Here is a 23,597-nt window from a genome sequence, read left to right as displayed (position 1 = left end):
GAACTCCTTAGTTTGTCTTTAATCTGAAAGAACCAAACGGCATTGACATTGATCGGTGGAGCGCCCTCCGGTGGACGAAAGCGGCAAGACCTTCCACTGCACCCACAGCAGCGACAAGGCTGAAAAAAACAAAAACAATCCAGAATATTCCTGCAAGAGCTTGGCGTGCCGATGCTGCACCAAGGCGAGCCGCAGCCTTCAATGGTGCAGCACCTCTTGTTTTGCAAGCCTCCTTTCTCGTCGCAGTTAATAACCTTGGTTCTCAGACGCTTTATTGCACGCCACTCCAAATGCTCCAGACGAGTCCGCCTTTTTTATGGCCAAGTTACTGGAGCAACTGGGAGGATGTGCAGCAATCAAAGCGGAATTCCTGGGTGTCTCACAGGATGTACGGTATAAGGAAGCCATATTATCTTATGGCAGGTCATTCAAGCTCTTTTTAGAAGGGGGAAAGTCGAATTTTGTCTTAATTCCACTAGCTACACCCTGCTGAGGAAATCAATAGTCACTGATAGTGTTTTGGTGAAGAAACACAAATTGAAGCATAAGAAATTTGGAATATTTAGATGGGAACTTCCAAAAGTGCTTTTAGTTTATTATCACCAAACCGTGCAAGGGATTCCCCCCACACCCCACCCCCACCCTGCTCGCTAACAGGCATGTCTGGTCAGAAATCAGCCTGCAGGAAACGACCCACACTTTGCAATGGATATCAAATTAAAAGCTGCAGCAGATCCTGTTACTGAGCCATTTTGCATATGAACCATATACGTGCTTCAATATAAAAAAAATAAAAGCTTTAGTTTCACTAGAGAGATTTTTTTTTTTTGGGGGGGGGGTGGATTTTGTTTACATTTCGGATCAAAGAAGCGCTCGAGTAGATGCTAAATACCACTGGATGCACACGAACAGCACACAAAAATCACAGCCATTGCACAATATGCAATATAGATATATATTTGCACAATAGAATTTTAAAAGTACCAATGAAACGATTCCAGTCTGTGCGTGCGTGCGTTTAAGCATACAAATTGGGAGTAAAACATAAGAGCTTTTTTTGTCACAACAACAACAACAACAATAATAATAATAATAATAATAATAATAATAATAACAATAATAATAATAATAATAATAATAATAGAGAAAAGGGAAGTTTAATGACAAATCATTCGGACTTTTGAAGAGTTCCCAATGGAGTGCATCAGGCGTTTGACGTGTATACAGTCCATGTTTTATAGCAGGGGGTTGCTGGTGTAGTACTGTAAACGGTCCCTGTTGAGTTTCTTCTCCTTCATCCTCCTGTTCTGAAACCATATTTTCACCTGCCGGTCAGTCAAGTTGAGCATCCGGGAAAGTTGCAGCCGCTTCTCCTTGTTGATGTAAACGCTGAAGAAGAATTCCCTCTCCAGCTCCCTGATTTGATACTTGGAGTATGGACATCTCTTCTTGCGCGTCTTCTGGACACCTAATCGGAATCATAAAGATGATTTTAATTCCATATTCAAAGGGGACAGGAGGGGAGGATTACGCACAATGAGCTCAGGGTTCAAGTGGCGCCCTCCACGCAAGGCCTTGCATAAAAGCTGATGTGATGAATTAAAAAATCATTTTGAAACAATCAGTCAAGAGGACTTTTAGACCCGAAGTCTGCGGTCTCAAGTGCAGTTTTTATAGTCCGCTTTGGGTTTCACTGGCCTGCGCGTAAAGTGTTGCAATTCGGCCAGCTGCATATGAAATCCCTGGAAACCCAGTACATTTGTACACATATTGCTCATTAAATTATAAGCAGCTCTTAAAGGCCGAGGCTTGAAAGTTGGATTAAAATCACAAAGCGTTGATATACGGAAAGCGGAGGGGTCGAAAGTGGTCAAGTTTAAAACGTTGATTCTATGCCTAAGTGGCTAATTAACAGCTACAAAAGGCGCAAAAGGAGAAATTTAAAGGAAAGTGAGAGCAACGTAAAGTAAACGTTGAGTTTATTTGCCTGTAAATTGGATGTTTAAACGGTTTATTTGTATATAAAACAGACTGAAACTGTTTTAAAACATGGCCGCTAGTTTTTAGGTTAATGTGATACAACAAGATGCAAAATAGTTAGCCTATTTGCATATTTTTAACAATGTAACCTTATGACGAGCTGTTTCTAATATTTAGATCTTCTTTGTTTTTATATTGCGAATAATAAGAGGGGAAAGTGTTGTTGTTTTTTAAAGTGGCCATTTGCCTGTTTACAGTTTAAGTTCATATTTAAGTTGTTCATTGATCTTGACAAAATAGCCAAAAATGCGCACTGCGCTCATATTTTCCAATAACAGATAAAAATGGAAAACAACGCTCATTTGCATATTAAGTATTAGGAAAGTAGAATTGACGCGTATTTCTCGAAGGTTTGATCATCAAAGTAATGAACCGAAAAGTGAAAATATTACATTTAAAGTTAACGTTTCAGTTATTGTTTAATGTGCTAAAAGACTCCAAATGTGAGTAAGTGCTTTACTAATCACACACAAAAAGGCTGGCGAAGGCGTGGAACATTTACTAAGTGAGTCAATGTTTGTTGTTTATTAATATTTACACTGAGGCTATAGAAAGTGATTTGTGCATTTCGCTGTAAAGAATTGTTGAAAAAAAGAAGTCAAAAGTAAAATATGAATGTAAATATGATCCCAAAAAGCGTGTTGACTTGAAACTCCTCACGGCCAATTTCAAGCCCAAGCACGTGATCTTGTCGTTTATAACATACTTTTTGTCAGGCCCTCCATAAACCTTAAGAACCCTATGGTTAAAAACGTCTTTTATTAAGAGTGAGTGCAGGTCGCTCGTCCATGCTCACCGCCGCCCTTCCCGCTCCTGTCGTCGCCGATGCCGGGCGACGACTTGGGGCTGCAGCTCTCCGCCGTGTCCGAACCCGGAGCTTGAGGAGCCGGCGCGGGGCTCGACTTGACCGCGCCTAGCCTGTCCTGACTCGGCGTGGCTGCTCCGTGCTCGTGGCCGCTGTAGGCCGAGTCGAAGAACTGGTCGAACGCCTGCGGCAGGACGCCGTTCCTCGCCGCGCCGCCGTGGAAGCCTCCCGGCGCGCTGGCGGACCCGGACGAGGAGGAGGAGACGCCTTTGCCCGGTACGTCGCCCCCGCGGGGGGTCGGGCCGCTCCAGCCGTCGTCCGCGTAGCAGTGCGCGAGACTCCCCCTGCCGTGGTGCCATTTGCCGGCACCGTCCACGGTATAGTCTCTGAACGCCACATCTCTGACGGACGGAACCTGAGGAAGAGCCGACGACTGATACGAGTAAGCCACCGGGCAGGAGGGCTGACCCTGGGCCAGGTAGTGCGGTAGAGCCGCGAAATCCGCTCCGGGGACGTAGTACGTGCAGCTGGGTAGATACATATTGGAAGCATCAAAATCCATATTCATCGCAGCGCGGGGTCATCGTCCTCTCATAGTTGCCGTGCGGTGCTGACTGAGTGAGCTGCAGTGACTTAAGTGAGCCCACGTCGTGAGCTGACGTGCGTGAGTGAGATCCATGTGGATCCCGAGCCATGTGACCACTGGCACTACATGACACACGCCTCAATGGGCCCGCAGGAGCTTGTGTGAGTCAATGGCTCGCCGCTATAAAGTCAACCTTTGGCTGCACGGCCAGAGGAAAAATACACGGGGAGGAGGGGAATATTGCATCTCTTCAACGAAAGCTATTTTCAAAGCACTTACACTGCTTTTTACTTGACTCCAAATCAAACACGCTCACGGTTTTATAGTGCGTGCGTGCCGCGTGAATGTGTCTCATCAAAGTTAATGACATTTTCATTTTTTTAAAATGACTTGTAATTATTATCGTTTTCTCAACGCCACTCGAATCGAATTGCTTATCAATAACCTCATGGCATCATTGACCAAGTCATTTGACTTTTTTTTTTTAACTCGTTGTCACAATATCAACAAAAAGTAAGCATTTTAAAGAGAAAACCAAAAAGTAGGCCTATAAAGTGATTGCTAAAAAATATGTTTTTTACTTGTTGAATCAAGGCAGCTGGAACTTCCTTGTTTGATGAATTTGTTAAAAATACAATTTAAATACAATAAAATCATTTAAAAAAAAGATGTTTATGCTAATTAGATGACGTTAGCTATAGTCAGACATTAATGCTAAAAATTATCTTGACATTGCAGGGCTCTAGACTAACTTTTATAGCAGAACGTGGCCCCCTAACCTGAAATTAAATTTTCACATCACAACACATCACGATTTTCACTGCAAAAGTGGAGCAGAAGTTTGTCATCAACAAAAAATATTCAAGTAATTAATAATAATAATAATAATAATAATAATAATAATAACAATAATAATAACAATAATAATAATAATAATAATAAGAATTTAGCAAATGTATTGGTCACACATGCGAGTAAACAAAAAAAAAGTTGTTGCATTGCATTGAATTTTAGGGTAAAAATGCCCCCTATAGGAGCAGCCTAGAGCCCTGCATTGTCTTGTAATTTTGCCTGTCAATACAAACGCGCATGTGCAAAGGTTGTTTATGTAAAAATTGCACGTGACACTGAAGTAAATGCAAAAATGCAGTTGTTAATTGTCTGCTTTTGAAAGTGACGTCAGGATGATCTAACTGGCTTATGGTGACTTCAATGAATGGGGCTCACTATATGCAAAATTATACTCTTGTATATTAAGGGTTTATAAATTGGTTATTATTAGTTTACTAACACATCATTAACAGTAACAGTTTAGCTCTTCTGCTTTAAGCCCCTTTGGAGGAAAGGAAACTAAAACCTGGCAGTACCCTGACCTGCCACAAAGCGAGCCTACACCACACAATTTACGACTCATAATTAATGGTTTAGAAAACTCCATACCATCCGTTATACACAATTTATAGCGTCGCATAGGCTTTTGTGAAAGTGGTTCCCAAAGTTCTCTGTTATCTGTGTCTTTTTTTAAAAGGCTTTTAGGCTCGAGACCAACACTGGAGGATCATATTTTATTTGGGGGCGACTGCTGCACAACACTGTACCACAAATAATACTAATGCTGGTTAAGATGTGTAAGCCTGCAGATTTGCACAGGAATAGCCTGTCACTTTGCAATGATATGATTTGCTATTAAAAAGCATATAAACGTTTCACAGGCCTAATTTTTTTACAATGTGGTCTATGCAGGCCCCCCCTCTCAAAATTGTCAAAAGGACAATTGTAAAACAGGTGCACTGCTCTAAACCCAGCCATCCCCTTAAAAAAAACAAAAAACTCATGCGGGTCTGTACTGCAATGCGAGACCCTATGCCCAAAATAAATCAAGACAGAAATGTCAAAAAGGGACAAGATGATGATGGAAATGAAAATATTCATGTGGGACAGGAAGCATCGCAGACAATGTTGCCCAATTGTGTTTTGGACCCATAAAGTAAAGTTGCCAAGGAATTGGCAAGATACAGCAACTGTGCAAAAATCCATAAATTGAGAGAAAAACATATTTTGTAACTCCACTCAATTGCGGTTGAAAAACAGCAGCTATTAAGTGCTTTATATAATAATATTCAAACATAAAACATTACAAAATAACAATAATAGCAAAATTATATCAAAATGAAGAAATAAACTTCTTTTAAAAACAAGCGCCCGCTAGTTACAAACTAGTCGACTGCACAGTTTGGCAACTAACTTTTAGAAAATCTAATAATTTTGCAGTAAATAAATGTAACTCATTTGCTCCCAAAAACATATAAAAACGTTCTATTTTAAATATTGCCATGGTCCCAAAACGTATTTATACGTTTTTATGTTTTTTTTTTATGCTAGAGCATACAAAAGGCTTTGATGCAGCCTCTGAACTGAAGACAACGCTTAAAGGAATAGCAGTTATTACAAAAACGACCAGCAGGTGGCAGCAGAGTATAAGAGATCAAGCAGGGTCATGCTGCAAAAAGGCTCTTTTCCTCAGTGTTTTAAACAGATGTGTGGATAATGATGAAACTTAGCTTTATTCTAATGCTAATTGTTGCAAAACAAATCATGTCGAAATATTTTTTTTCCTGATGAAAGAAGAGACTCTAATCTTTCTTTTGGTAGGTTCCATGTTTTTATATCAATAGAACACAATATTCTGTGGGCCTTGCAAAATCAGTCCAAATCCAGTAAAACAGCCAGGAGCAAAGTGGGTTGCTTCAATGAAAATGGCTGGGAGTGAATAAGTAAAAAAAAAAAAAAAAAAGATTTGTTGTTTTTATTCTTTTAAAATGCAAAAAGTAGCGGCGTCCTATCCATGCAAATCTTTTCCAAGCTTTCTTAGACCACATAGGACGATGTGGTGGACCGGCTCTGGTCCCTGCGCCTTGGGTTTGACACCTTGAGGATATAGATGGAGAAGGTAATGTAGTGTTTGATTTTGTTGTTGTTGTCACCATTGTATGTTGAACATTTGTTTTGTTTCAGTTTCAAGCAAATGTATGCTATTTATCCAAATATGTACTGCACGTTTGAACGTGATTGGTTCATTCTGAACACAGCCCCCTCCCCAGTTATAAGTGGGTGTGCACACTTATGCAACCACATGATCTCTGTTGTTTATTTTACTTCCCCTCTCGAAAAGATTATTTTTAATTAATTTGCACATGTTATAGATCACTTTTGAAATGATGTATCTTGGTCTCAAACAGGGGTGTGTAGACTTTTTATAGCCACTACACGTTATGTGCCATTTCAAAAAGTCAATGGTTTTTGTTCAGAAAAGTCTTTGCAGGAAAAAATAGGGGGAGGCTTCGGCGAAAACCCAAAGGATGCACACACCTTAGTGATCGCACTTTGTTGAAGAACAATATATAAATACACGTTACACGTTATTTTTCCCCTTCCTCCACTGCCAAAGTCCCGATGCTGACCCGGCTTAAAGAACACTGCAAACCGAAATGGCATGTGGTGTTTTTCCACACTGACAGTCCAACCCCACCCACACTCGATACATTCTCTGCCTCTGGCTTCAGCGAGAAATGAAATCAGTGAAGCCCTAAAGATGAGGTTACCATAGCAACGGGGGGGAAACAGTAGTATACATGTCTCGTTACGCTTCCAAACTCTTAAATTTAAGCTTAGTATGTTACAGTTTCAAACATTTCCAAGCTGCGTTGATGTATTTTCGGCAAACATGATGTGGTATGCTTTGGATTAGGTGGAGATAACGAGATAGATCGTAATGCAAAGCACACTGGTTGATTATTGATTTTCAAGATGCCAAAAGATAATCACATCACTGTAAAAAATATATATATATTTTGGGGGGAATAAAGCAGTAATTTACAAAATATAAATTACACTCTAAAAACAGTTGGGTCAAAAGTAACCCAATTATGGATTAAAAATGGACCGATCCACTTTATAGGTCAATTTGATTGTATTTTCATACAAAATGACCCCATTTTTGGACCCAAGTAAAGAATCTGACCAACATTCATGAGTTGTTTTACACTAAAAGATCAATTTCTTGACTCAAAGTTGGATCAAATTGACCCAAGTAGAAGATCGGTCCATTTTTGACCCATAATTGGGTTATTTTTGACCCAACTGTTTTTTAGAGTGTGACATTTATGGCAACAACAAAACAATTTGCTGAGTTGATTTGACTAATATCTTTAAATTGCCTTTCCAATTTATTATTGTCTTTTCTAATGTTTCAATCCAATGCTTAAGCATTTTTAAGATTATAATCACTGATTTTTCATATTTTATGATACAACTGCTGTGCTCATTAATTCCGATAAGTTTGCATGTAAATACATCTTGAGAACTGCATTTGTCTGTGAGTGTAATTTATTTCCATAAGTGGCCACATATGTCACGTAAATCACTGAGCGTCCTCTCGCGTGGACATTTTTGAAATGTTCTGTACTATCTGATTTACTGCTCACACACCAGCTGGAGTTTATTTTTTTTATTTTTTTAAAATCCCCCCATTCAAAATGAAAACACATTTTGGTCATTCTTCTGTGATTTTCATTCATCTGCGAACAGTTCCAGCTTCCAGAGCGGCAAGCTGGTGGCGTGTTTGGCCCACCGAAAGAGGTTTTCAAATAAATATTTTGGGTTAACCAGACACTCGTAATGTGTGTTATTGCATTAATCCCAGAGAGGCGCTTTCACTGAGATGGAAGTCATAATAAAAACATGTCTGTCGTGAAGTAAAAGCCACACTTCCCTCCCAGCCTGCAGTAAAGATGATGACCAAAAGCAACAAGCAAACAATTATACTTGCTGTGCTGACACTTCACTTACGTAAACATATTCACGTTGGCCATGGAAAGAAGCACATGACAAAGAAACAAGTTGATTATTTGTGGGTTGTTGATTGTGTAAGGCTCTGGGACAAGGACATGAAATAAGATGTACATTCATAAAGCTAAAATTTGATTTCCAACCAGCCGAAGGGGAGGAAAATTCCGTTTTTTTATAGAATTGCAGCTAATAACATGGAAAATCACGTCCAACATTCTTTTACTGTGTGTGATTGCATTTGTATTCAAATGCTATCTTGGTTAATTTCACTTTTAAGGTGAATGGAATTTGTGTGGCCTTTATTCTGTTGTTGTTATTGCTGTTTACATTTTCTGGTGTGGTATATTACATTTAGTAAAACAAGTCCTCCCTCTCTTTAAAGGAGAATTTAAGTCAGTTTTCTTTACAATAATATCTTATATACACCCCCACTAGTCAAAGTACAGTATACTGATTAATATTTCATTTGTGGAATATGAATTAAGCAAAGAAAAAACGTTTGTATATCCATCTCAGGGGGAGGCCATTTTGCCATTTGCTGCTGACTGAAAATGACATCACAGTTGCTCTGGCCTCAGGTAGCGACCAATCAGGGCTCATCTTACGAATGTCACATGACTAAACAAAGAAAACAGGTGAGCCGTGATTGGTCACTTGAGCTCTGTGATGCCACTTTCAGCTGATAGCAAAGTGACAAAATGGCCGCTCCATGAGATGGATAAAAACGGGTGGATTTATGTGTTCGTATTCCACAAACGTAATAATACTATTAATCAGAATGTCATGTTTAGAATTGAGAATTTTTTTTGACTTGACTTTTCTTTAAGGTTGCATTTACACATGAGTACATGCTGAAAAATAATTGTAATTTTAAACTTAGACCTGCGAAAATCGTGCCTTGTAGAGTGGAAAACATTGTTAAAATGCCATCCATGGTAACCTGAAACTCTCATTTTTTTGTATAATTTAGTTGGTGGACCGTTAGGGGGCGCAATGGCACCAAATTAGAAACACACAGAATAAGGTCTGCAGACAAGCTGCATATAACCTGATGATAGTATCAAATAACTTCACAAAAAATATTACTTGAGCCGTAGAAAGTGATTCATTTATGCAAATAAGACAGAATAATATACATCTGATTAAACTAAAAAAGTTAAAGTTACCTTTTATGAAAGCAAAATGCCGTAAAAGTCACACCATGTAGTAGAACATGATGTAAGATAGTTTGTGTCATCCATCCATCTGATTAGAATATTATAATACCGTACAAGACTTGTGTGTTTTATCTGTGATTTTTTTTTTCAATTGTATGATTCCATCTTTAAAGAAAAAGTATACATTATCGGCAAATTTACTTTGTTCGAATATGTCGCATGCTGGGCCTTATAAGGAAAGAAACATCAATAAATACAAATGCAAATAAACTATTCACAATAAAACAAACATATTATGACAATAAAATATTGAGAAACATGATATACGGCTTGCTTTTACGTTTGATGATAATCAACGTTTCCAACGTGAACAACAAATGCAGAAGAAAATTCGGATTACAATATAGCAGACGCTGTAATTGCTTACTTTGTACACCAGATGGCGACAAACTCTAAACAGCCTCAACATTGACGCTTAGATCACACACACACAAACACACGCTCACACTCACATGAATAGTCCATTTATGACTAGTGAGCATTAATATCCCATCAATAATCATTTAAAAGTGGACGGAAACAAACAGGCGCCTTTAAATCAGCTTGAAAGCATTTATTGACATTTTCATTTGGATATGTCCTCAAAATATTTACACATTTAAATACATCCACACGATATTCTTTCTTTCTTGTCACAATGTTATGTTCCATATACAAACAACTCAAAATGTCAAATTTCGATGTTATGGTTGGAATTAAAAAAAAAGAGAATGCGGTATTTAAATCGTATGTAAATCACAGATGGAGCACTTGAATCACTTCATAATGCAATTCTAACACGCAAATCAAACCGCAGACGAACTGTAAGGTTTGTTTGATTGTTGCATTATATTTTCTCATTTCGACTGAAAATGACCTCTCCAAAGAATTAAGGTGTTTATATGGAGCTTTTTTTTTTTTGTGATAACCATGAAGAAATGTGGCCGTTTAAATAAACCCTGATTAAACATTTTGGGGGGAAACTCCACATGCTTGTTTTGTTCATTCAAATCCAAACTATAGTGATAGTTTGGACTTTTTGTAAAAATGAATAAAGACGTCTAATGAAGACGAATATGCGTGGGAATCAGTGAGGGGGTGAATGTGGAAGTTTATCACACACACACTTATTGCGAAAACTTCCGACTTTCTGTCAACGCGCCACGTGGACTGCTTCCAATTAAAATGCGAGTAGGGAGGGGAAAAAACGTGAAAGGAGGCACTCTGGCGACAAAAGTGAAGTTAATAAATTATAGCAGAGTTTATTTGTGATCAAGGCACGTCTGTGTCCATTTTATCTCATCAAAAGCAAAATAGACGAGGAGCTAACAGGAGCTCTTGAATTTATTGACGATTTTCTTCTCCTTTACGCGCCGGTTCTGAAACCAGATGGTGACTTGTCTCTCTGTCAGGTTGGTGTGCGCAGATATTCTCCTGCGCTTGTCCTTGGTGATGAACTTATTGGTGGCGTACTCCCGTTCCAGTTCTTTGAGCTGCACCTTTGTGTAGGGGACGCGTTTCTTCCTGCCACGGCGCACTTGGCTGTCTCCGCCGCCGCCACATGTGTTGTCTGCTGCATGTTTGAGGGATGCAACGTGTCACTTTTGCGACTCTTGACGCACATACAACCAATGCAACAAAATGGAATAAAAACACATATCAAGCTTTAAATGTATGATAGCCTATACTTGATTTCCTACATTAATATAACGTTATGAATCGGATCAGTCGTGTTTAATCGTAAAAAGAAAAACAGGAATTTAATAAAAACTTTTATTAAATAACACCAAAAAACAACAACACATGGTAGGATTAAAAAGAGAGAGCAAAACAGCTATAAATAAAAATGTCATACAGTAAATGACGGGCTGAAAGAAAAAGTATTAATGCACCTTATCAAACGAGGCATTTATTGCATGCGGGGGAAATGCGTATTTTTAAGCAACAATTTATATATATTATTTATTTTGTAATTATTGTTATAGTTATCATTAGTCGTAGCAGTACATTACAGTGAAAAAAATACGGATAAGCGGTTTAGATGATGGATGGATATAGTATATCCAAGAAAACAAATGTTAAAAAAAATATATATATATATATATATATATATTAAAGTGAAAAAAAATGTTGGTGCACCAAGATGATATTTCAAGCAAAATGTACTTCAAAATGTTTTCTTCATTAAAATGATTATACTGTACTGTATATGATGATGATGATAATTATTTATTATTATTTTTTTACTATGACTGAAGGATAAAATATTTCAAAAACATTTAAAAGAAGAAAAAAAGGAAACGTTGGCACAACACATGCAACTGGTGGCAGGAGTTGTGACATTTATTAATGCTAAATCATAAGAACAAATATTTCATTTCATAGGCCTAATTGCTACTGAATTGTATTTTGTTGTTTTAGCCTACTAACGAACATTTGTTTGTGAATATTGTGAAAATGAAAGATTACATTTCATTAAAAATGGCAGTTTGTGTAGACGTGGACGGTAACATTCTCTTAAAATAAAATTAGAAAAGCTAACATTTTATTTCTTTACACCTGTCATCCTTTGGAAAATTGTATTTTACTTGGACAGAGTATGAATTAAATAGAATTCTATAATGACCTTGAATTGATTTTTTTTTTAAAGCTCTTCTAATTTTCTGCGGATTAGCATGGAAAACTCTTTAAATGGCCTTGTGTGCGGTTAGAAAAAAATAAAATAAAACCTACATTTTTACTGTATTTTATATTTTTGAAATATTATACAAGCACAACATACATAACAAATTGAGGAACACATAAGAAATAAAATGAATGCCCATTCAATATCATCAAACAAGAAACCACTTTATGAAGCATTAATAAAAATTGTTGCAAAAAAAAAAATGAATTCACCTTGCAAGGATGACTTCCACAGCGAGTTGGCCTGGGGCTGCTCCTTGGTGCAGTACATTTGGCCACTCCAGCCGTTGGTGGTGATGGACCACGGCTGGTAGGGCTCCATGGGCATGAGGGGGTCGTGTCTGGGATCTGGGGGCGCACCCAAAGCGGGCACGTCCAAGTAGCTCGCCTGGTAGGGAGCCGCGGAGTAGCCCTGGTAGAAGGCGAACTCCTTGGCCCGGTTGGAGAACTCGTCGACGGGCACCGACGAATCCGCGTACTTGTCCCCGTAATTGGAGGGCTGTGCGCCGGCTTTGGACACCGGCCTGCACGGGTAGTAGCCACCACCACCACCACCACCACCACCGCCGCCGCCGAAGTATCCATACGGGAGGGACGCGTTGGCCGAACTCTGCGTGGCCGAACACGGGCTACACTGTTTACCCGCTTCCCCGACGCCGGACGCGGGCAGGTCGCCGCTGGCGTAAGCGGTGCTGCTCGGAGCCAGCGAGGCGGGATGCGCCAGCAGATTCCTGCACTGGTTGGGCGCAAAGTTCCCTCCTGGGAACGGCGCGTCCTGCATGTTCTTGGCGCGCTCGTCCGCGCTGCTGTCGTAGACGAACATGAGCGGTTCGGCCCAGTGCGAGTGCAGCAGCAGTGACGCGGTCATAGCATGTCCCGACACGTGCACGCGTGCGGCTCTTTTTCCTCGAACCCCCCTCGAGTGAATGCACCCAGACAGGGACTCTTTGGCAGGGGAACCGTACCCGCACGGAACCATCGCGAGGTTATTGGCCCGGGCCTGACACGTGACATGCAAAGGAGATGATAAAGGTCGGCACGGGAGATAATAAGGCACATCAGCCTTGCTTGGCAACGCAAAAACACACTATTCCTGTTTCTCCCCCTTTAAATTTTGCTTATAAGTCTTTCATAACAATATGAGACTAATTTCTGAAATATTGATGCACAGTTGGACAGCATGCGCCTTTCTAAATCTTCAAAGCATTCTTTAAACACTTAATGAGTCCAAGGTGCAGCTTTTACCCTCTTTAAAAATCCCCAAAGCAGATTTGACACGGAAGTCAATCTAATTATTAATCAGATGTAACATTCATTCTCTTTTGATGCGAATAAGATATTTCAAGGCCCACCAAATACAAATAATAAAACAAGGCGATGACATCTAGCAGCATTTATCTGCAGTAGTCCAAAGGCGGGAGTGCAGGACGCGGCTGGAGTCCAAGGTCAAGTTGAAAGACAAAAGAGCCGCAAACACAATAGAAAAGCAAAGCAAAAGGGAAGCTTGACACAAAAACACAAAAACGCCCATCAATCAACATTGGCTTCATCTTAAAAAAAATAAAAACAAAAAGAAACATTAAACGCTAATGAAATGGTCAAAGCGCCAGCAAACAGCAACAGCACACAATTCGCTCTGTAAAGTTCAAAACATTCAAAAGTATGAAAGTATTTATAAAAAAATAAAAATAAAATAAAACCCTACCATTTCACTATTTTGTAAATACGCTATTTTGCTACATTTTGCATTTTAGGAAGTGATGCACGTCAAACTAAATCCAAGGCCCTTTCAAATATTTTTTAATAGAATTTTCCCACCTTTTGGAGGCTGTAAATTTTTATGGGCCAATTTCATAGCGTGTACAGGCAAGTGTACTTTTCAGAGGGGGATAACCTTAGATTTAATCATCCTTAAAGGGTTACTGACAAATGTGTCAACATTTATGAAATAAAACACATTTTATGTAACACGTATATATTTATACACATAAGCCTATTTACACGCACGCTACGATTTACAAATATGTTTGCATTTTTAAAAAGGTATACATGCAGAAAACTCATACAATATACTTAATTCTATAGAAACAACCAATGTAAGCAAAGTTCTAAGCAGTAATAACGAAAAAAAAAAACAGCTATACGTCTCAGCTTTGTTTTAAATAGGTCAAAAATAGTTATGGACAAAAAAGTGCATTCCTGTATCTGAAATCTTATTCAGCTCCTCATCAAAATATAATTCATTGCATTCTTGTGGGCTGCTGATTAGTGTGGAGAGCTACTAGTTTTATTCACAATTCTGAAAATAACTACCTTAAATCAAATGTTATTAATAATTATGATATTAATTCATGCAAATACACTGACCATTTAATGGCCTCGCAAAAATAATTAAGAAACAAATATTATTATGCAAGATCATTTTTATAATCTGCCAGTGTTGACATTTTCAAATGATCACATACACAACATTGCCAGAAAATCACACCGGTGAGCTATTTTTTTTTATATCAGACTCGTTCATGGGCGTTTGGGTCTAACTGACGAAGTTGGTGAGCCATCCTCTAAAATTTTTGTGGACACTTTATTTTGTGTGTAATTCTGATAACTACAAGTACCATCACATTACAAATAACTGATGTCATTTGCATGACTGCCTATGATTTTTGCACAGCAAACAGTATATCACATACAAATATATATTTTTTCTAGAGCAATGTTATAGTAAGTACACATATTGAACGACAATGTTTTCATTGGTCTTATAATGATGAATTTGGACTTTAAAGGGAAAGTCAACCTTAACTATTCCTTGACAATATGTTATATGTGACTTCACTAGTCTAAACATAACTGTCTGATTAATATTACATTTGTGGAATATGAGTTATGCAGAAAAATCCACCCATTTTTATCAATCTCAGGGGGCTTGCTGTCGACTGAAGATGACATCACAGTTGCTCAGGGCTCAAAGACCAATCACAGCTCACCTGTTTTCTGAAGCCGAGCTGTGATTGGTTGTTACCCGAGCAACATTTTCACTCAACAGCAAGTAGCAAAATGGCCGCCTTATGATATTGATAAAAACTGCTGGATTAATCTGCCTAACTCATATTCCACTAACTCAATATTAACCAAAATACCATATTACTGATATTTAGACCAGTGGGGCTGCATAGAACATATTATTGTCAATAAAAAATTTTGGGGTTAACTTCCACTTTAACTCATTCACTGCCACTGACGGCTATAGACGTAAAAAAAAATAATTTTAACTATTTCTATTAGTTTAAATTTTTTTTCCACTTTTGTTAACAAGAGTATGAAAACCTAGAAATTGTTTTTATTGCACATTTAGAACAGATATAAAACATTAAATACAATTAAAAAAATGTATCACCTGATGCCCGTAATTTTTTAATCTTTTCTTTTCTTTTTTTAATCGTAGTAAACAATTGAAAAAATTCATCACTTCACACCCATATTTTTTAAAATAATGTTATTTTTTAAAAAATATTTTAAAAAGAAAATATTATTAAATTAGGGGCGTCCGGAGATTAACATCTGTCATTGTAATTAATCGCGTGACTTCACTAGTTAACTCACGATTTTATATCTGCTCTAATAATATAATAAAAATGTTTCTAGGTTTTCATACTCTTGTTAACACAAGTGGGGGGAAAATGTTAAACTAATAGTCTATAGCCGTCAATGGCAGTGAATGAGTTAATTAACTAATAATGAAAACTTATTACCATAATTAATTTTAAAAAAGCAACTTAAAATGTAAGCGCATCTATGCAACAAACACCAGAACGCATGAAAGGGTTGACGTCAACGCCGGATGGAAAGAAGAACCCATGTTGAGCATAAACGGGTGCGAGTTGGCGTGAGAGCACGCATGCAGGCTCGAGAGCAAAGTACTGCTGTGTTTGCAGGACCTATCAAGCAGTTGACAACACAGCTCTCAGCCTACAGTGCTTAATGGACTTTTTATGAGGTTGTCTTGTGATCGCATGACCTGTGGCACCTTGGCCCCTCAGTGGCTCTCTTCGGAGGAGCAGATCAGAAACATGCCGCGCAAAGTCGGGATAAAATGACTCATGGCTCACATCCTGAAAGTTTCTAAAACGGTCAGATAAAACAAATGAAAGAGAAATCAACAGTGTATATTTTAATTATAGGAATTATTTGGGTAAAGTGTTTTTGGTTTTATTTGCTCAAGAAGCTGGGTCGACTTGTGAAGCTCCTTAATGTGTTGTCTCAAGACAAACTAAAAGCTACTGAATTCATTATGAAGAGATTAAGAGGGAAAAATAAGAGAAGTCACTGTCTTTATTTTTTTTGCAAGATATACGACATTTTCTGCTCAAGTCACATTGTCAATGAACACAGAGAAAAGAGTAACATAAAATGATTGCAAAGGAGAAATACACCATCTCATTCATGTAACTAAAACCCCCCCACCTGACACGGGACAAATCGTGTTAAGTGCTATTACAGCGACAGCCTTTCGAATCCTCTGCATGTCGGACAGAAAAAGGAGTGTTGCGTAAAAGCTTGTTGTCTTTGAAAACTTTGGAAAAGTCCTCATCGGGTCCCCAAAGGGACCCCCCAGACTACAATATGGCAGCGGTCCTGTGCTCCGACAGGCCCGCTAAGGTAAGGCTCGCATGGGACGGAGAGGAGGAAGCACATATTATTACTGTCCCTCCTCCTCACGCAAGAACTGAAACACGGAGGAGAAATCTTTACTGGCGTAACCGCGGGCGCACATCATCCGGTAGATCTGATGAGCCAAGGAGCCGAGTGGAACGGGGGTCTTTGTGCTGGTGGCTGTGTTCTGGGCCAGACCGAGATCCTGTAAAAAAATAAATAAATAAATAAAAAAAAAAGAAGGAAACTTGTATTTCTGTTCTCATGAACATTTTGTAGGATTTTTACAAAAAGCAATTCAGTCATCAGGAGAAAAGGATCATTTTGATATGTTAACGTTGTTACTGCAGAATCTATCAGAAAATATCATATTTTGTGACAAAATGTGGCCCACAAGCACAAAACCGGATCCTGAAAGGACATTAACAATGTTTTCCAATGACGTATAGAATGTGGAAATTGGGGAATATTTGGTAAACATGACAATTTAATGGCTGTATACATTTTCCATTTATTTGCTCATTCATTTTTTTAAATTTGCAATTATTGTGATAAATTATTATATGATATATATATATTATATTATTATTTTCACCATTATTTTGGTATCCATTTTGTACCCGGAAATGCCGCATGAATTTCAAAGTGGACATGCAAAGTAATTGTGAGAAATCAGATGCAGCCTTTTAGCGTTAGCTTAGCAACAAGAATGGTTTGTTTATACCACAAGGAACTCTATTATGGCTTCTTGTTGGTTCATATGCGCACTGATGTAGATTTGAATGAAATCCGGGACCGCGGAGAACCCTAAGCTTTCTGTTGATACCGGACGTACGCAGCAGCAGTCGATCAGTTAAGTTGATTTTTGGCATTTGCCATGAAAGTTGACTTTTTTTCCCTTCTTTTTTCTTAAAGGCATACTGGTATGAAATCCACATCAATTCCAACTCGGAAGTGATCTTCTTATATGATTCTAGTAATCATTTTTCACATAGTTAATGCTTTTTGGGCTCTAGTTTAAAACACAGCCATGCGACTTCCGATCGGTTTTGTCCCGGAAGGTGATGAATAAAGTGGAATCTCGTAAATTCAGAATTGAACTAATGTTTGAGCACACATTAAAATCATGTTTCCCCAACATGAATATTGAACCAAAAAATTTAAGTATTCACTTATGTAAATCCAACAGACTTTTTTTTTAGTGGGTATGCTAGTCGCTCAAACATCATATCATCGCCATGTGAAAAACACTTACGCCCATTTTTTTGTTCAAATCTTACATTTTTACGTTATTGGGATGTCTGCATTCAGTTTCATCACAAAACATAAAAATGTAAAAAAATAATAATAATAATAATAATAAAAAAAAAGACAAAAATGGACATAAGTGTTTTTTCACATAGCAGCAATGATATGAAAGGTCATCATACATCTCAGTTAAAGGATTTAAAAATTCATTGGCGTTAACAACTTTTGTTTCAAGAGTGAGAAGAATATGCACCGAGGTCACCATGACATTGAAGAAGTACGTGAACCGACCTTTGCCATGAGTTGCGTGCCAAAGCCACCCTGGTAGTTATTTGCAGAAGGGACTCCCTCCATCACTCCAGGTACAGGATTGTAGGTGTCACTGGACCAGCATCGGCCCGAACTCATGTTTAGGATCTTGGCCAAGAGTTTTGGATCAAGACCAAGTCTGGAATGAGGGAACATTCATTTACCAGGGTATGACATGATATAATTTCAGAACAGATTGCTGCCATAGCAACGGTCAGATGTGGTTACCTGATCCCCAAATTCATCGTTTCGGCCGTTCCGATCATTCCGATAGCAAGGAGCATGTTGTTACAGATTTTAGCAGCCTGTATCCAGTGATTGATAAAACAACATTTAACAACTTGAAAACCACTTGTTAGAAAGAAACCACAGAACGTGTTGACTGTTTCTACCTGCCCAGTTCCAACCTGACCACAGTACACCACGTTGGCTCCCATGCAGCTGAGTAGCTCTTTGGCGGCAGTAAATTCTTCCTCGGCTCCTCCCACCATAAAAGTCAGCTTTCCTAAATTGGCGGCACCCACACCTGACAATGGAAATCAGGTGATGGTCACGGTTTGTTGCGAGTTTCAAATGGTTCTGAGAGGTTGATGGATGGATGAGAAGTGGCAGAGGCAAATCAGACCAATGTGCTCATAAAAATCGCCAAGCGGGTTCATATTTGTCTCGCTCGCTCACTCACAGCAGATTTTGTCTCGGGAGAGCAGTATAACCAGAGGACAGATATACAATATCTGCTACAGATGGATTACTTTTAAAGTCAGACACATGATCTAAATTAAAGCTACATTTTTTTATTCTAAAGAAAAAAATTCAGATAAGATACTAGAACCAAATATACCGATACGGTTAACATAAACTTTTACAGTATTTCGCATTTCAATGTAGCTTACAAAGAAATTGAGTGCACACAATCCGGTCAAATGTAAGTTGAACCCTCACTAAATGTAATAGTCGTTAAAATGTTGCTGGTTCATATGGGGTTAAAGCAAACCACACGAGTACCAGGAAATGTTGGAAATCAGTCATCGAGTTTACAGGACGCTAATGGAAAGAAGCCAAGATTTCCATGAGGTCTTACGAGCTATTTGGCACTGTATAGTTTTTGGTTGTAGGTGATGGAAGCCAATTAAGCATTCACTTTTCAAAACAGATCCCCGATGGAAAGTCAGAGGGTTGGCATGATACAACCAACCTTTGCTCACTATTCCTAGTTCTTCAATTGCTTACCACAAAAAAAAAAATCTACAATTTCAATGCTGTGAGAGTCTCCCTCTACCTGTGGTGAGATTGTTGCTGATTGACTATCTCAATATTGTGTTGAGGGCCTAAGAGCTACTTACAACTGCACCATAACAGGAAAAGATTCACTTTCTTCTACCTTTCGTCTTGAGATTTTTTGTGTAATTTTTTCATACTTCATTTTTCATATATATATTTTTAGACTTTTCTGCCTATCTGTCACATTATTGGCATTTTAATGGACACATTAGGGTCATTTTCTGCCCCTCCTTTCTTTTTTGGACATTTTCTGGCATTTTTTTCTGCCTTTTTGCTGTTAAATTTCTGGCATTTTTATTGTCCTGTTTAGGATTTCTTCTTTTGTTTTTGGACACTGTTACTTTTTGAACATTTTCTTTCTTTTTCTATTTTTCTGACAACTTAAAAAAAAAAAATGGACTTATGAATATTTAATTATTTTATATTAAGCAGTTCATTTAAACGACATTTTATCTAAAATATAAAAATATATATGTAAAACAAAATCCGACTAATTGTTTTAGAGATCCACAGGTTGCAGACCACTGCACTCGTGCAATCATTCCACTCTGACGAGAAATCAGATGGTAGTTTAATATTCTCATCTGGCGCTGACATAAGTTTCACATGAAGAATCAGCAAGAAGACACATGCTGACTCAATTAGGTCCCCACGTGTGCTTTTAAACATTTATGATTTAACCATATAGGATTAAACGACAGTTGCCACGCCACTGTTCTTCCTTTGACTGCTGCACACACAAAGTTTGCCTCCTATGATCTTACAACTTCAACCTCATGCCGCCGGCACAAACTTTAATCCGTGTGAACTGTTAGCCGGTTAGCTAGGAGCCCGTTGTCACGAACCAACTTTAATTTCGGGAGAAGTGATCTTTAGAGTTAAAGCTAATCTAACCTTTACCTCACTGTGATGCGCATTAACTACCAGTAAACAAATTAAAAGGAAAAAAAGTCTTGTAGCAGTCTTAAAAATATTGTCTAGGATTAAAATAGTCAATTAAAGCCGCTATTAAGTCCGAACGGTCATTTAAAACACATTAAGCATCACTTAAAATCACGAGTGACAGATTTCAACTAAATTGTAGTACAACGTGGTCATAATGTTGTGGCTGGTCGATTTTGTCAATCGTAGCTATCACGGTCCCATAAATGTTACAGCAGAATATGCTTAAAATAGAGATACTATTGTGAGGTTAACCCCAAATGAAACTATATTAAAAAAAAATGACAGTCAAATTAGACAATACTACTTGCTCTGTAACATGCTTAGAAAACAAAACAGGATTTACTGTATGCACCTCCTAAAATGTTATAAAAATGTTTGCCAAATTGCCAAAGTCTGCAGCTTTAGACCACCCACCTTATTCAGCTCAACAGCAGCACATCAACCACATCCTCAAAAATGTCCATTAGGTAGAAGAAACTCCCTCTTGCACAGTTGGAACATTTCAATTATGACCTACAGGCAACTAAGGGTGTGTACACACGGAATCGTGCATGCTGCCAATATTCCCGTTAAACACTGCGCATAAAATTCACCTCCTGACACAGGTGCATCCATAAAAACGGCTCCCATCTTCTCAGCAGCTGCTGCCATCTCTTTCGAAACGGCGGGATCAATTGTACTGGAGTCAATGAGCAAGGAGCCCTTCTTCACTTTCCTGTTGTTAACAAGGGAGGGCTTGTTAAATTAAGACTCTGGAAACCCTATGCAAGTTATTAGGGAAGAGGAGAAACGGAAAGCCATACTTGAGAATCCCGTTGGCGCCAGTATACGCATCAATAACATTGGGGTTTGAGGGGAGCATGGTGATAATGCGGTCAGCCTTCTCCGCCACTTCAGCGGGATTCTCAACAATCTGAGGAAACGCACAAAAGTCATGACGGTTGACGAGAACAAACAGGTGGAAGCAGCTTAAAACGAAAAAAACAACAAAAAAAAGAAGTTTAAACACATTTACTAATCCCACCTGGGCACCCAGCTCTTGAACTTCCTTACAGGACTCTGGGAAGACATCTGTGGCAATGACTGGGTATCCGTTCTTCAGCAAATTCTTGGCCATTGGGTTTCCCATATTTCCAAGGCCAATAAAGCCCACCTGTGTCTTGGAGGCCATGGACCTCGTGGAGGCTAAAACAGAATGGTTAGCTTATTATCAGGGATGCTAAGAAAACTAGCTTTCCTGTAACATCATTCAGTTTTGCTTATCCATTTCAAAAAAGGCAATAAGATTAATTATACAATTTGATAGAAAATGTACGAATAGAACCACGTGCACATCTCTGGACAGTAACAGTGGAACGGTCTTAATTTTGTTTGACAAATGCCGGCTAGATTAATGCAAACATAGCCATGTTAATGAAACTAGCATCAATGTTATTATCAATTAAGCAACAGATATTTGCACATAAACGTGCAGCAACACATGTAGACAGACAACACTCACAGGCACTCGTTCTTTATCATTTGCAAAAAATGTATGACTGTCTTAATTGAGTGTATACGTATGCATGTATTACACTACACCTGGCACCAAGGACATCACATGTAGTGTTCCCTCTGCAAAATATTTGGATCTGGGAAGCACCTACCTTGGGTCAAAAGTTAACAAAATGTTGCCTTATCACTGCTTTTGCAACTTATAAATGGCATCATGTCTTTGCAAATGTTCAGCATGAGTGATATGGTGATTGCATTCCATCGGACTTTGTCATACGAAGAATGTTTTGAAAATGATTCCACTCATGTTGTCAGTTTCTTAGCAGGAAATTAAATAACTTTTCTTTCAAAAATAGCCACTCAATGGGCCAGAATTGTTGCTGAATATGGCACAGAAGTGGCTCAATTGTGCTTTTGTAAACTAGCATCTCTGCAGCCATGTTGGTAGTGCAGACAATGCACATCGGCAAGGATATGCTTAGGTAGTTAAAAAAAAGTCATGACAAACACAAATTATTCACCCAATCCTACTTGACAGTTGCATTAACTAGCACGGCAAAGTTGCTATTAAACCAGTATGTCAGTAGTCTCAGACACAAAATAACACAAATTATGTTCAATCTGTTTTTGCATATATGCCAATCATGCCACACTGTGAATTAGCACACAACTAGCATAAAAAAGTAAAAAATGGGTAAGTTAGAAATAACTTTATGTACAGTACATCCCCTTATGAATGGGTTACAGCTCTACTAATGGCCAACGATACATGCATACAGAAATATTAAGTAAACAGAAAAAAAAGCTTTTACGCCTTAAAAAATACAAACCAACAAAAAAATCATTTTCCACTTAAAAGCATCTGCTAACTAAGCGCCCTCCTGACAGTAAGTGGAGATATTACATAATATCGCTCAAGACAAGAGTCTAACAGGGGCACATATTAGCCATTTTCTTCTATAAATAATGTATAATGTCATCACGATTGGTATATTTTCTACAATAACTTAAAACTACCATCAGTTGGCAAACGAGGAGAAATCGAGACAGCAAGAACTCCTAAAATATGTAAACGAATGCACAAGCCCCCTCAACTAGCTTAACAATGTGTCGAAAATGTACTCAAACTTCTCTTTAAGAGTTTTTAGCAAAACTATGAGGGTCTATGGAAGCAAACACTCAACAAGTAAGTGTAGCGCCTGCACAGGCTCAACTCAAAATCCTTACCAAACGCAAAGTGAACATTCTTGCACCGCCTTCCGACTAGGTACCGACTCCCTCTCAGCACGGCCGCCATGCTTGTCTCCTCTTAACCTCGGTTGCTGACGCAAAGTACGTATCTCACTGACGGAATTTTCGACCAATCAAACAACGCGCTTACCTAGCACGGCCCTAGGTTTCAGCCAATGAGCTTCGGGGGCGGGTTCGACTGTCTTCGTTGATGTCTGTGGTTGACGTTCGTTGTGCGCGTGCGCGTGAAAAATCAACGCACACATACGTTCTG

The 23,597-nt window shown here is 38.6% G+C and overlaps 3 protein-coding genes across 3 annotated transcripts; all 3 read right to left on the bottom strand.

Annotated features, from left to right (window-relative positions):
• Window positions 1–1,235: 1,235 nt before the first annotated feature.
• hoxa11b (homeobox A11b) lies at window positions 1,236–3,407 on the bottom strand. The gene is made up of 2 exons (XM_077576239.1): window positions 2,837–3,407; window positions 1,236–1,468 (listed from the first exon to the last, which is right to left on the bottom strand). The coding sequence occupies exons 1-2, from the start codon at window positions 3,405–3,407 to the stop codon at window positions 1,236–1,238; spliced, it is 804 nt and encodes a 267-aa protein (XP_077432365.1).
• A 7,393-nt stretch (window positions 3,408–10,800) lies between these two features.
• hoxa13b (homeobox A13b) lies at window positions 10,801–13,139 on the bottom strand. The gene is made up of 2 exons (XM_077575951.1): window positions 12,374–13,139; window positions 10,801–11,048 (listed from the first exon to the last, which is right to left on the bottom strand). Exons 1-2 carry the CDS (start codon window positions 13,137–13,139, stop codon window positions 10,801–10,803), a joined length of 1,014 nt encoding a protein of 337 aa, XP_077432077.1.
• A 3,338-nt stretch (window positions 13,140–16,477) lies between these two features.
• hibadhb (3-hydroxyisobutyrate dehydrogenase b) lies at window positions 16,478–23,469 on the bottom strand. The gene is made up of 8 exons (XM_077576660.1): window positions 23,321–23,469; window positions 21,624–21,784; window positions 21,403–21,512; window positions 21,193–21,314; window positions 18,766–18,899; window positions 18,602–18,678; window positions 18,356–18,512; window positions 16,478–17,021 (listed from the first exon to the last, which is right to left on the bottom strand). The coding sequence occupies exons 1-8, from the start codon at window positions 23,388–23,390 to the stop codon at window positions 16,863–16,865; spliced, it is 990 nt and encodes a 329-aa protein (XP_077432786.1). The 5' UTR covers window positions 23,391–23,469; the 3' UTR covers window positions 16,478–16,862.
• Window positions 23,470–23,597: the final 128 nt, after the last annotated feature.

The sequence above is a fragment of the Vanacampus margaritifer genome, chromosome 9, assembly GCF_051991255.1.
Source record: "Vanacampus margaritifer isolate UIUO_Vmar chromosome 9, RoL_Vmar_1.0, whole genome shotgun sequence".
NCBI classification, from domain to species: Eukaryota; Metazoa; Chordata; class Actinopteri; order Syngnathiformes; family Syngnathidae; genus Vanacampus; species Vanacampus margaritifer.
Note: the sequence above shows the minus strand (reverse complement) of the source record. Positions and strands in the feature narration are given on the sequence as shown.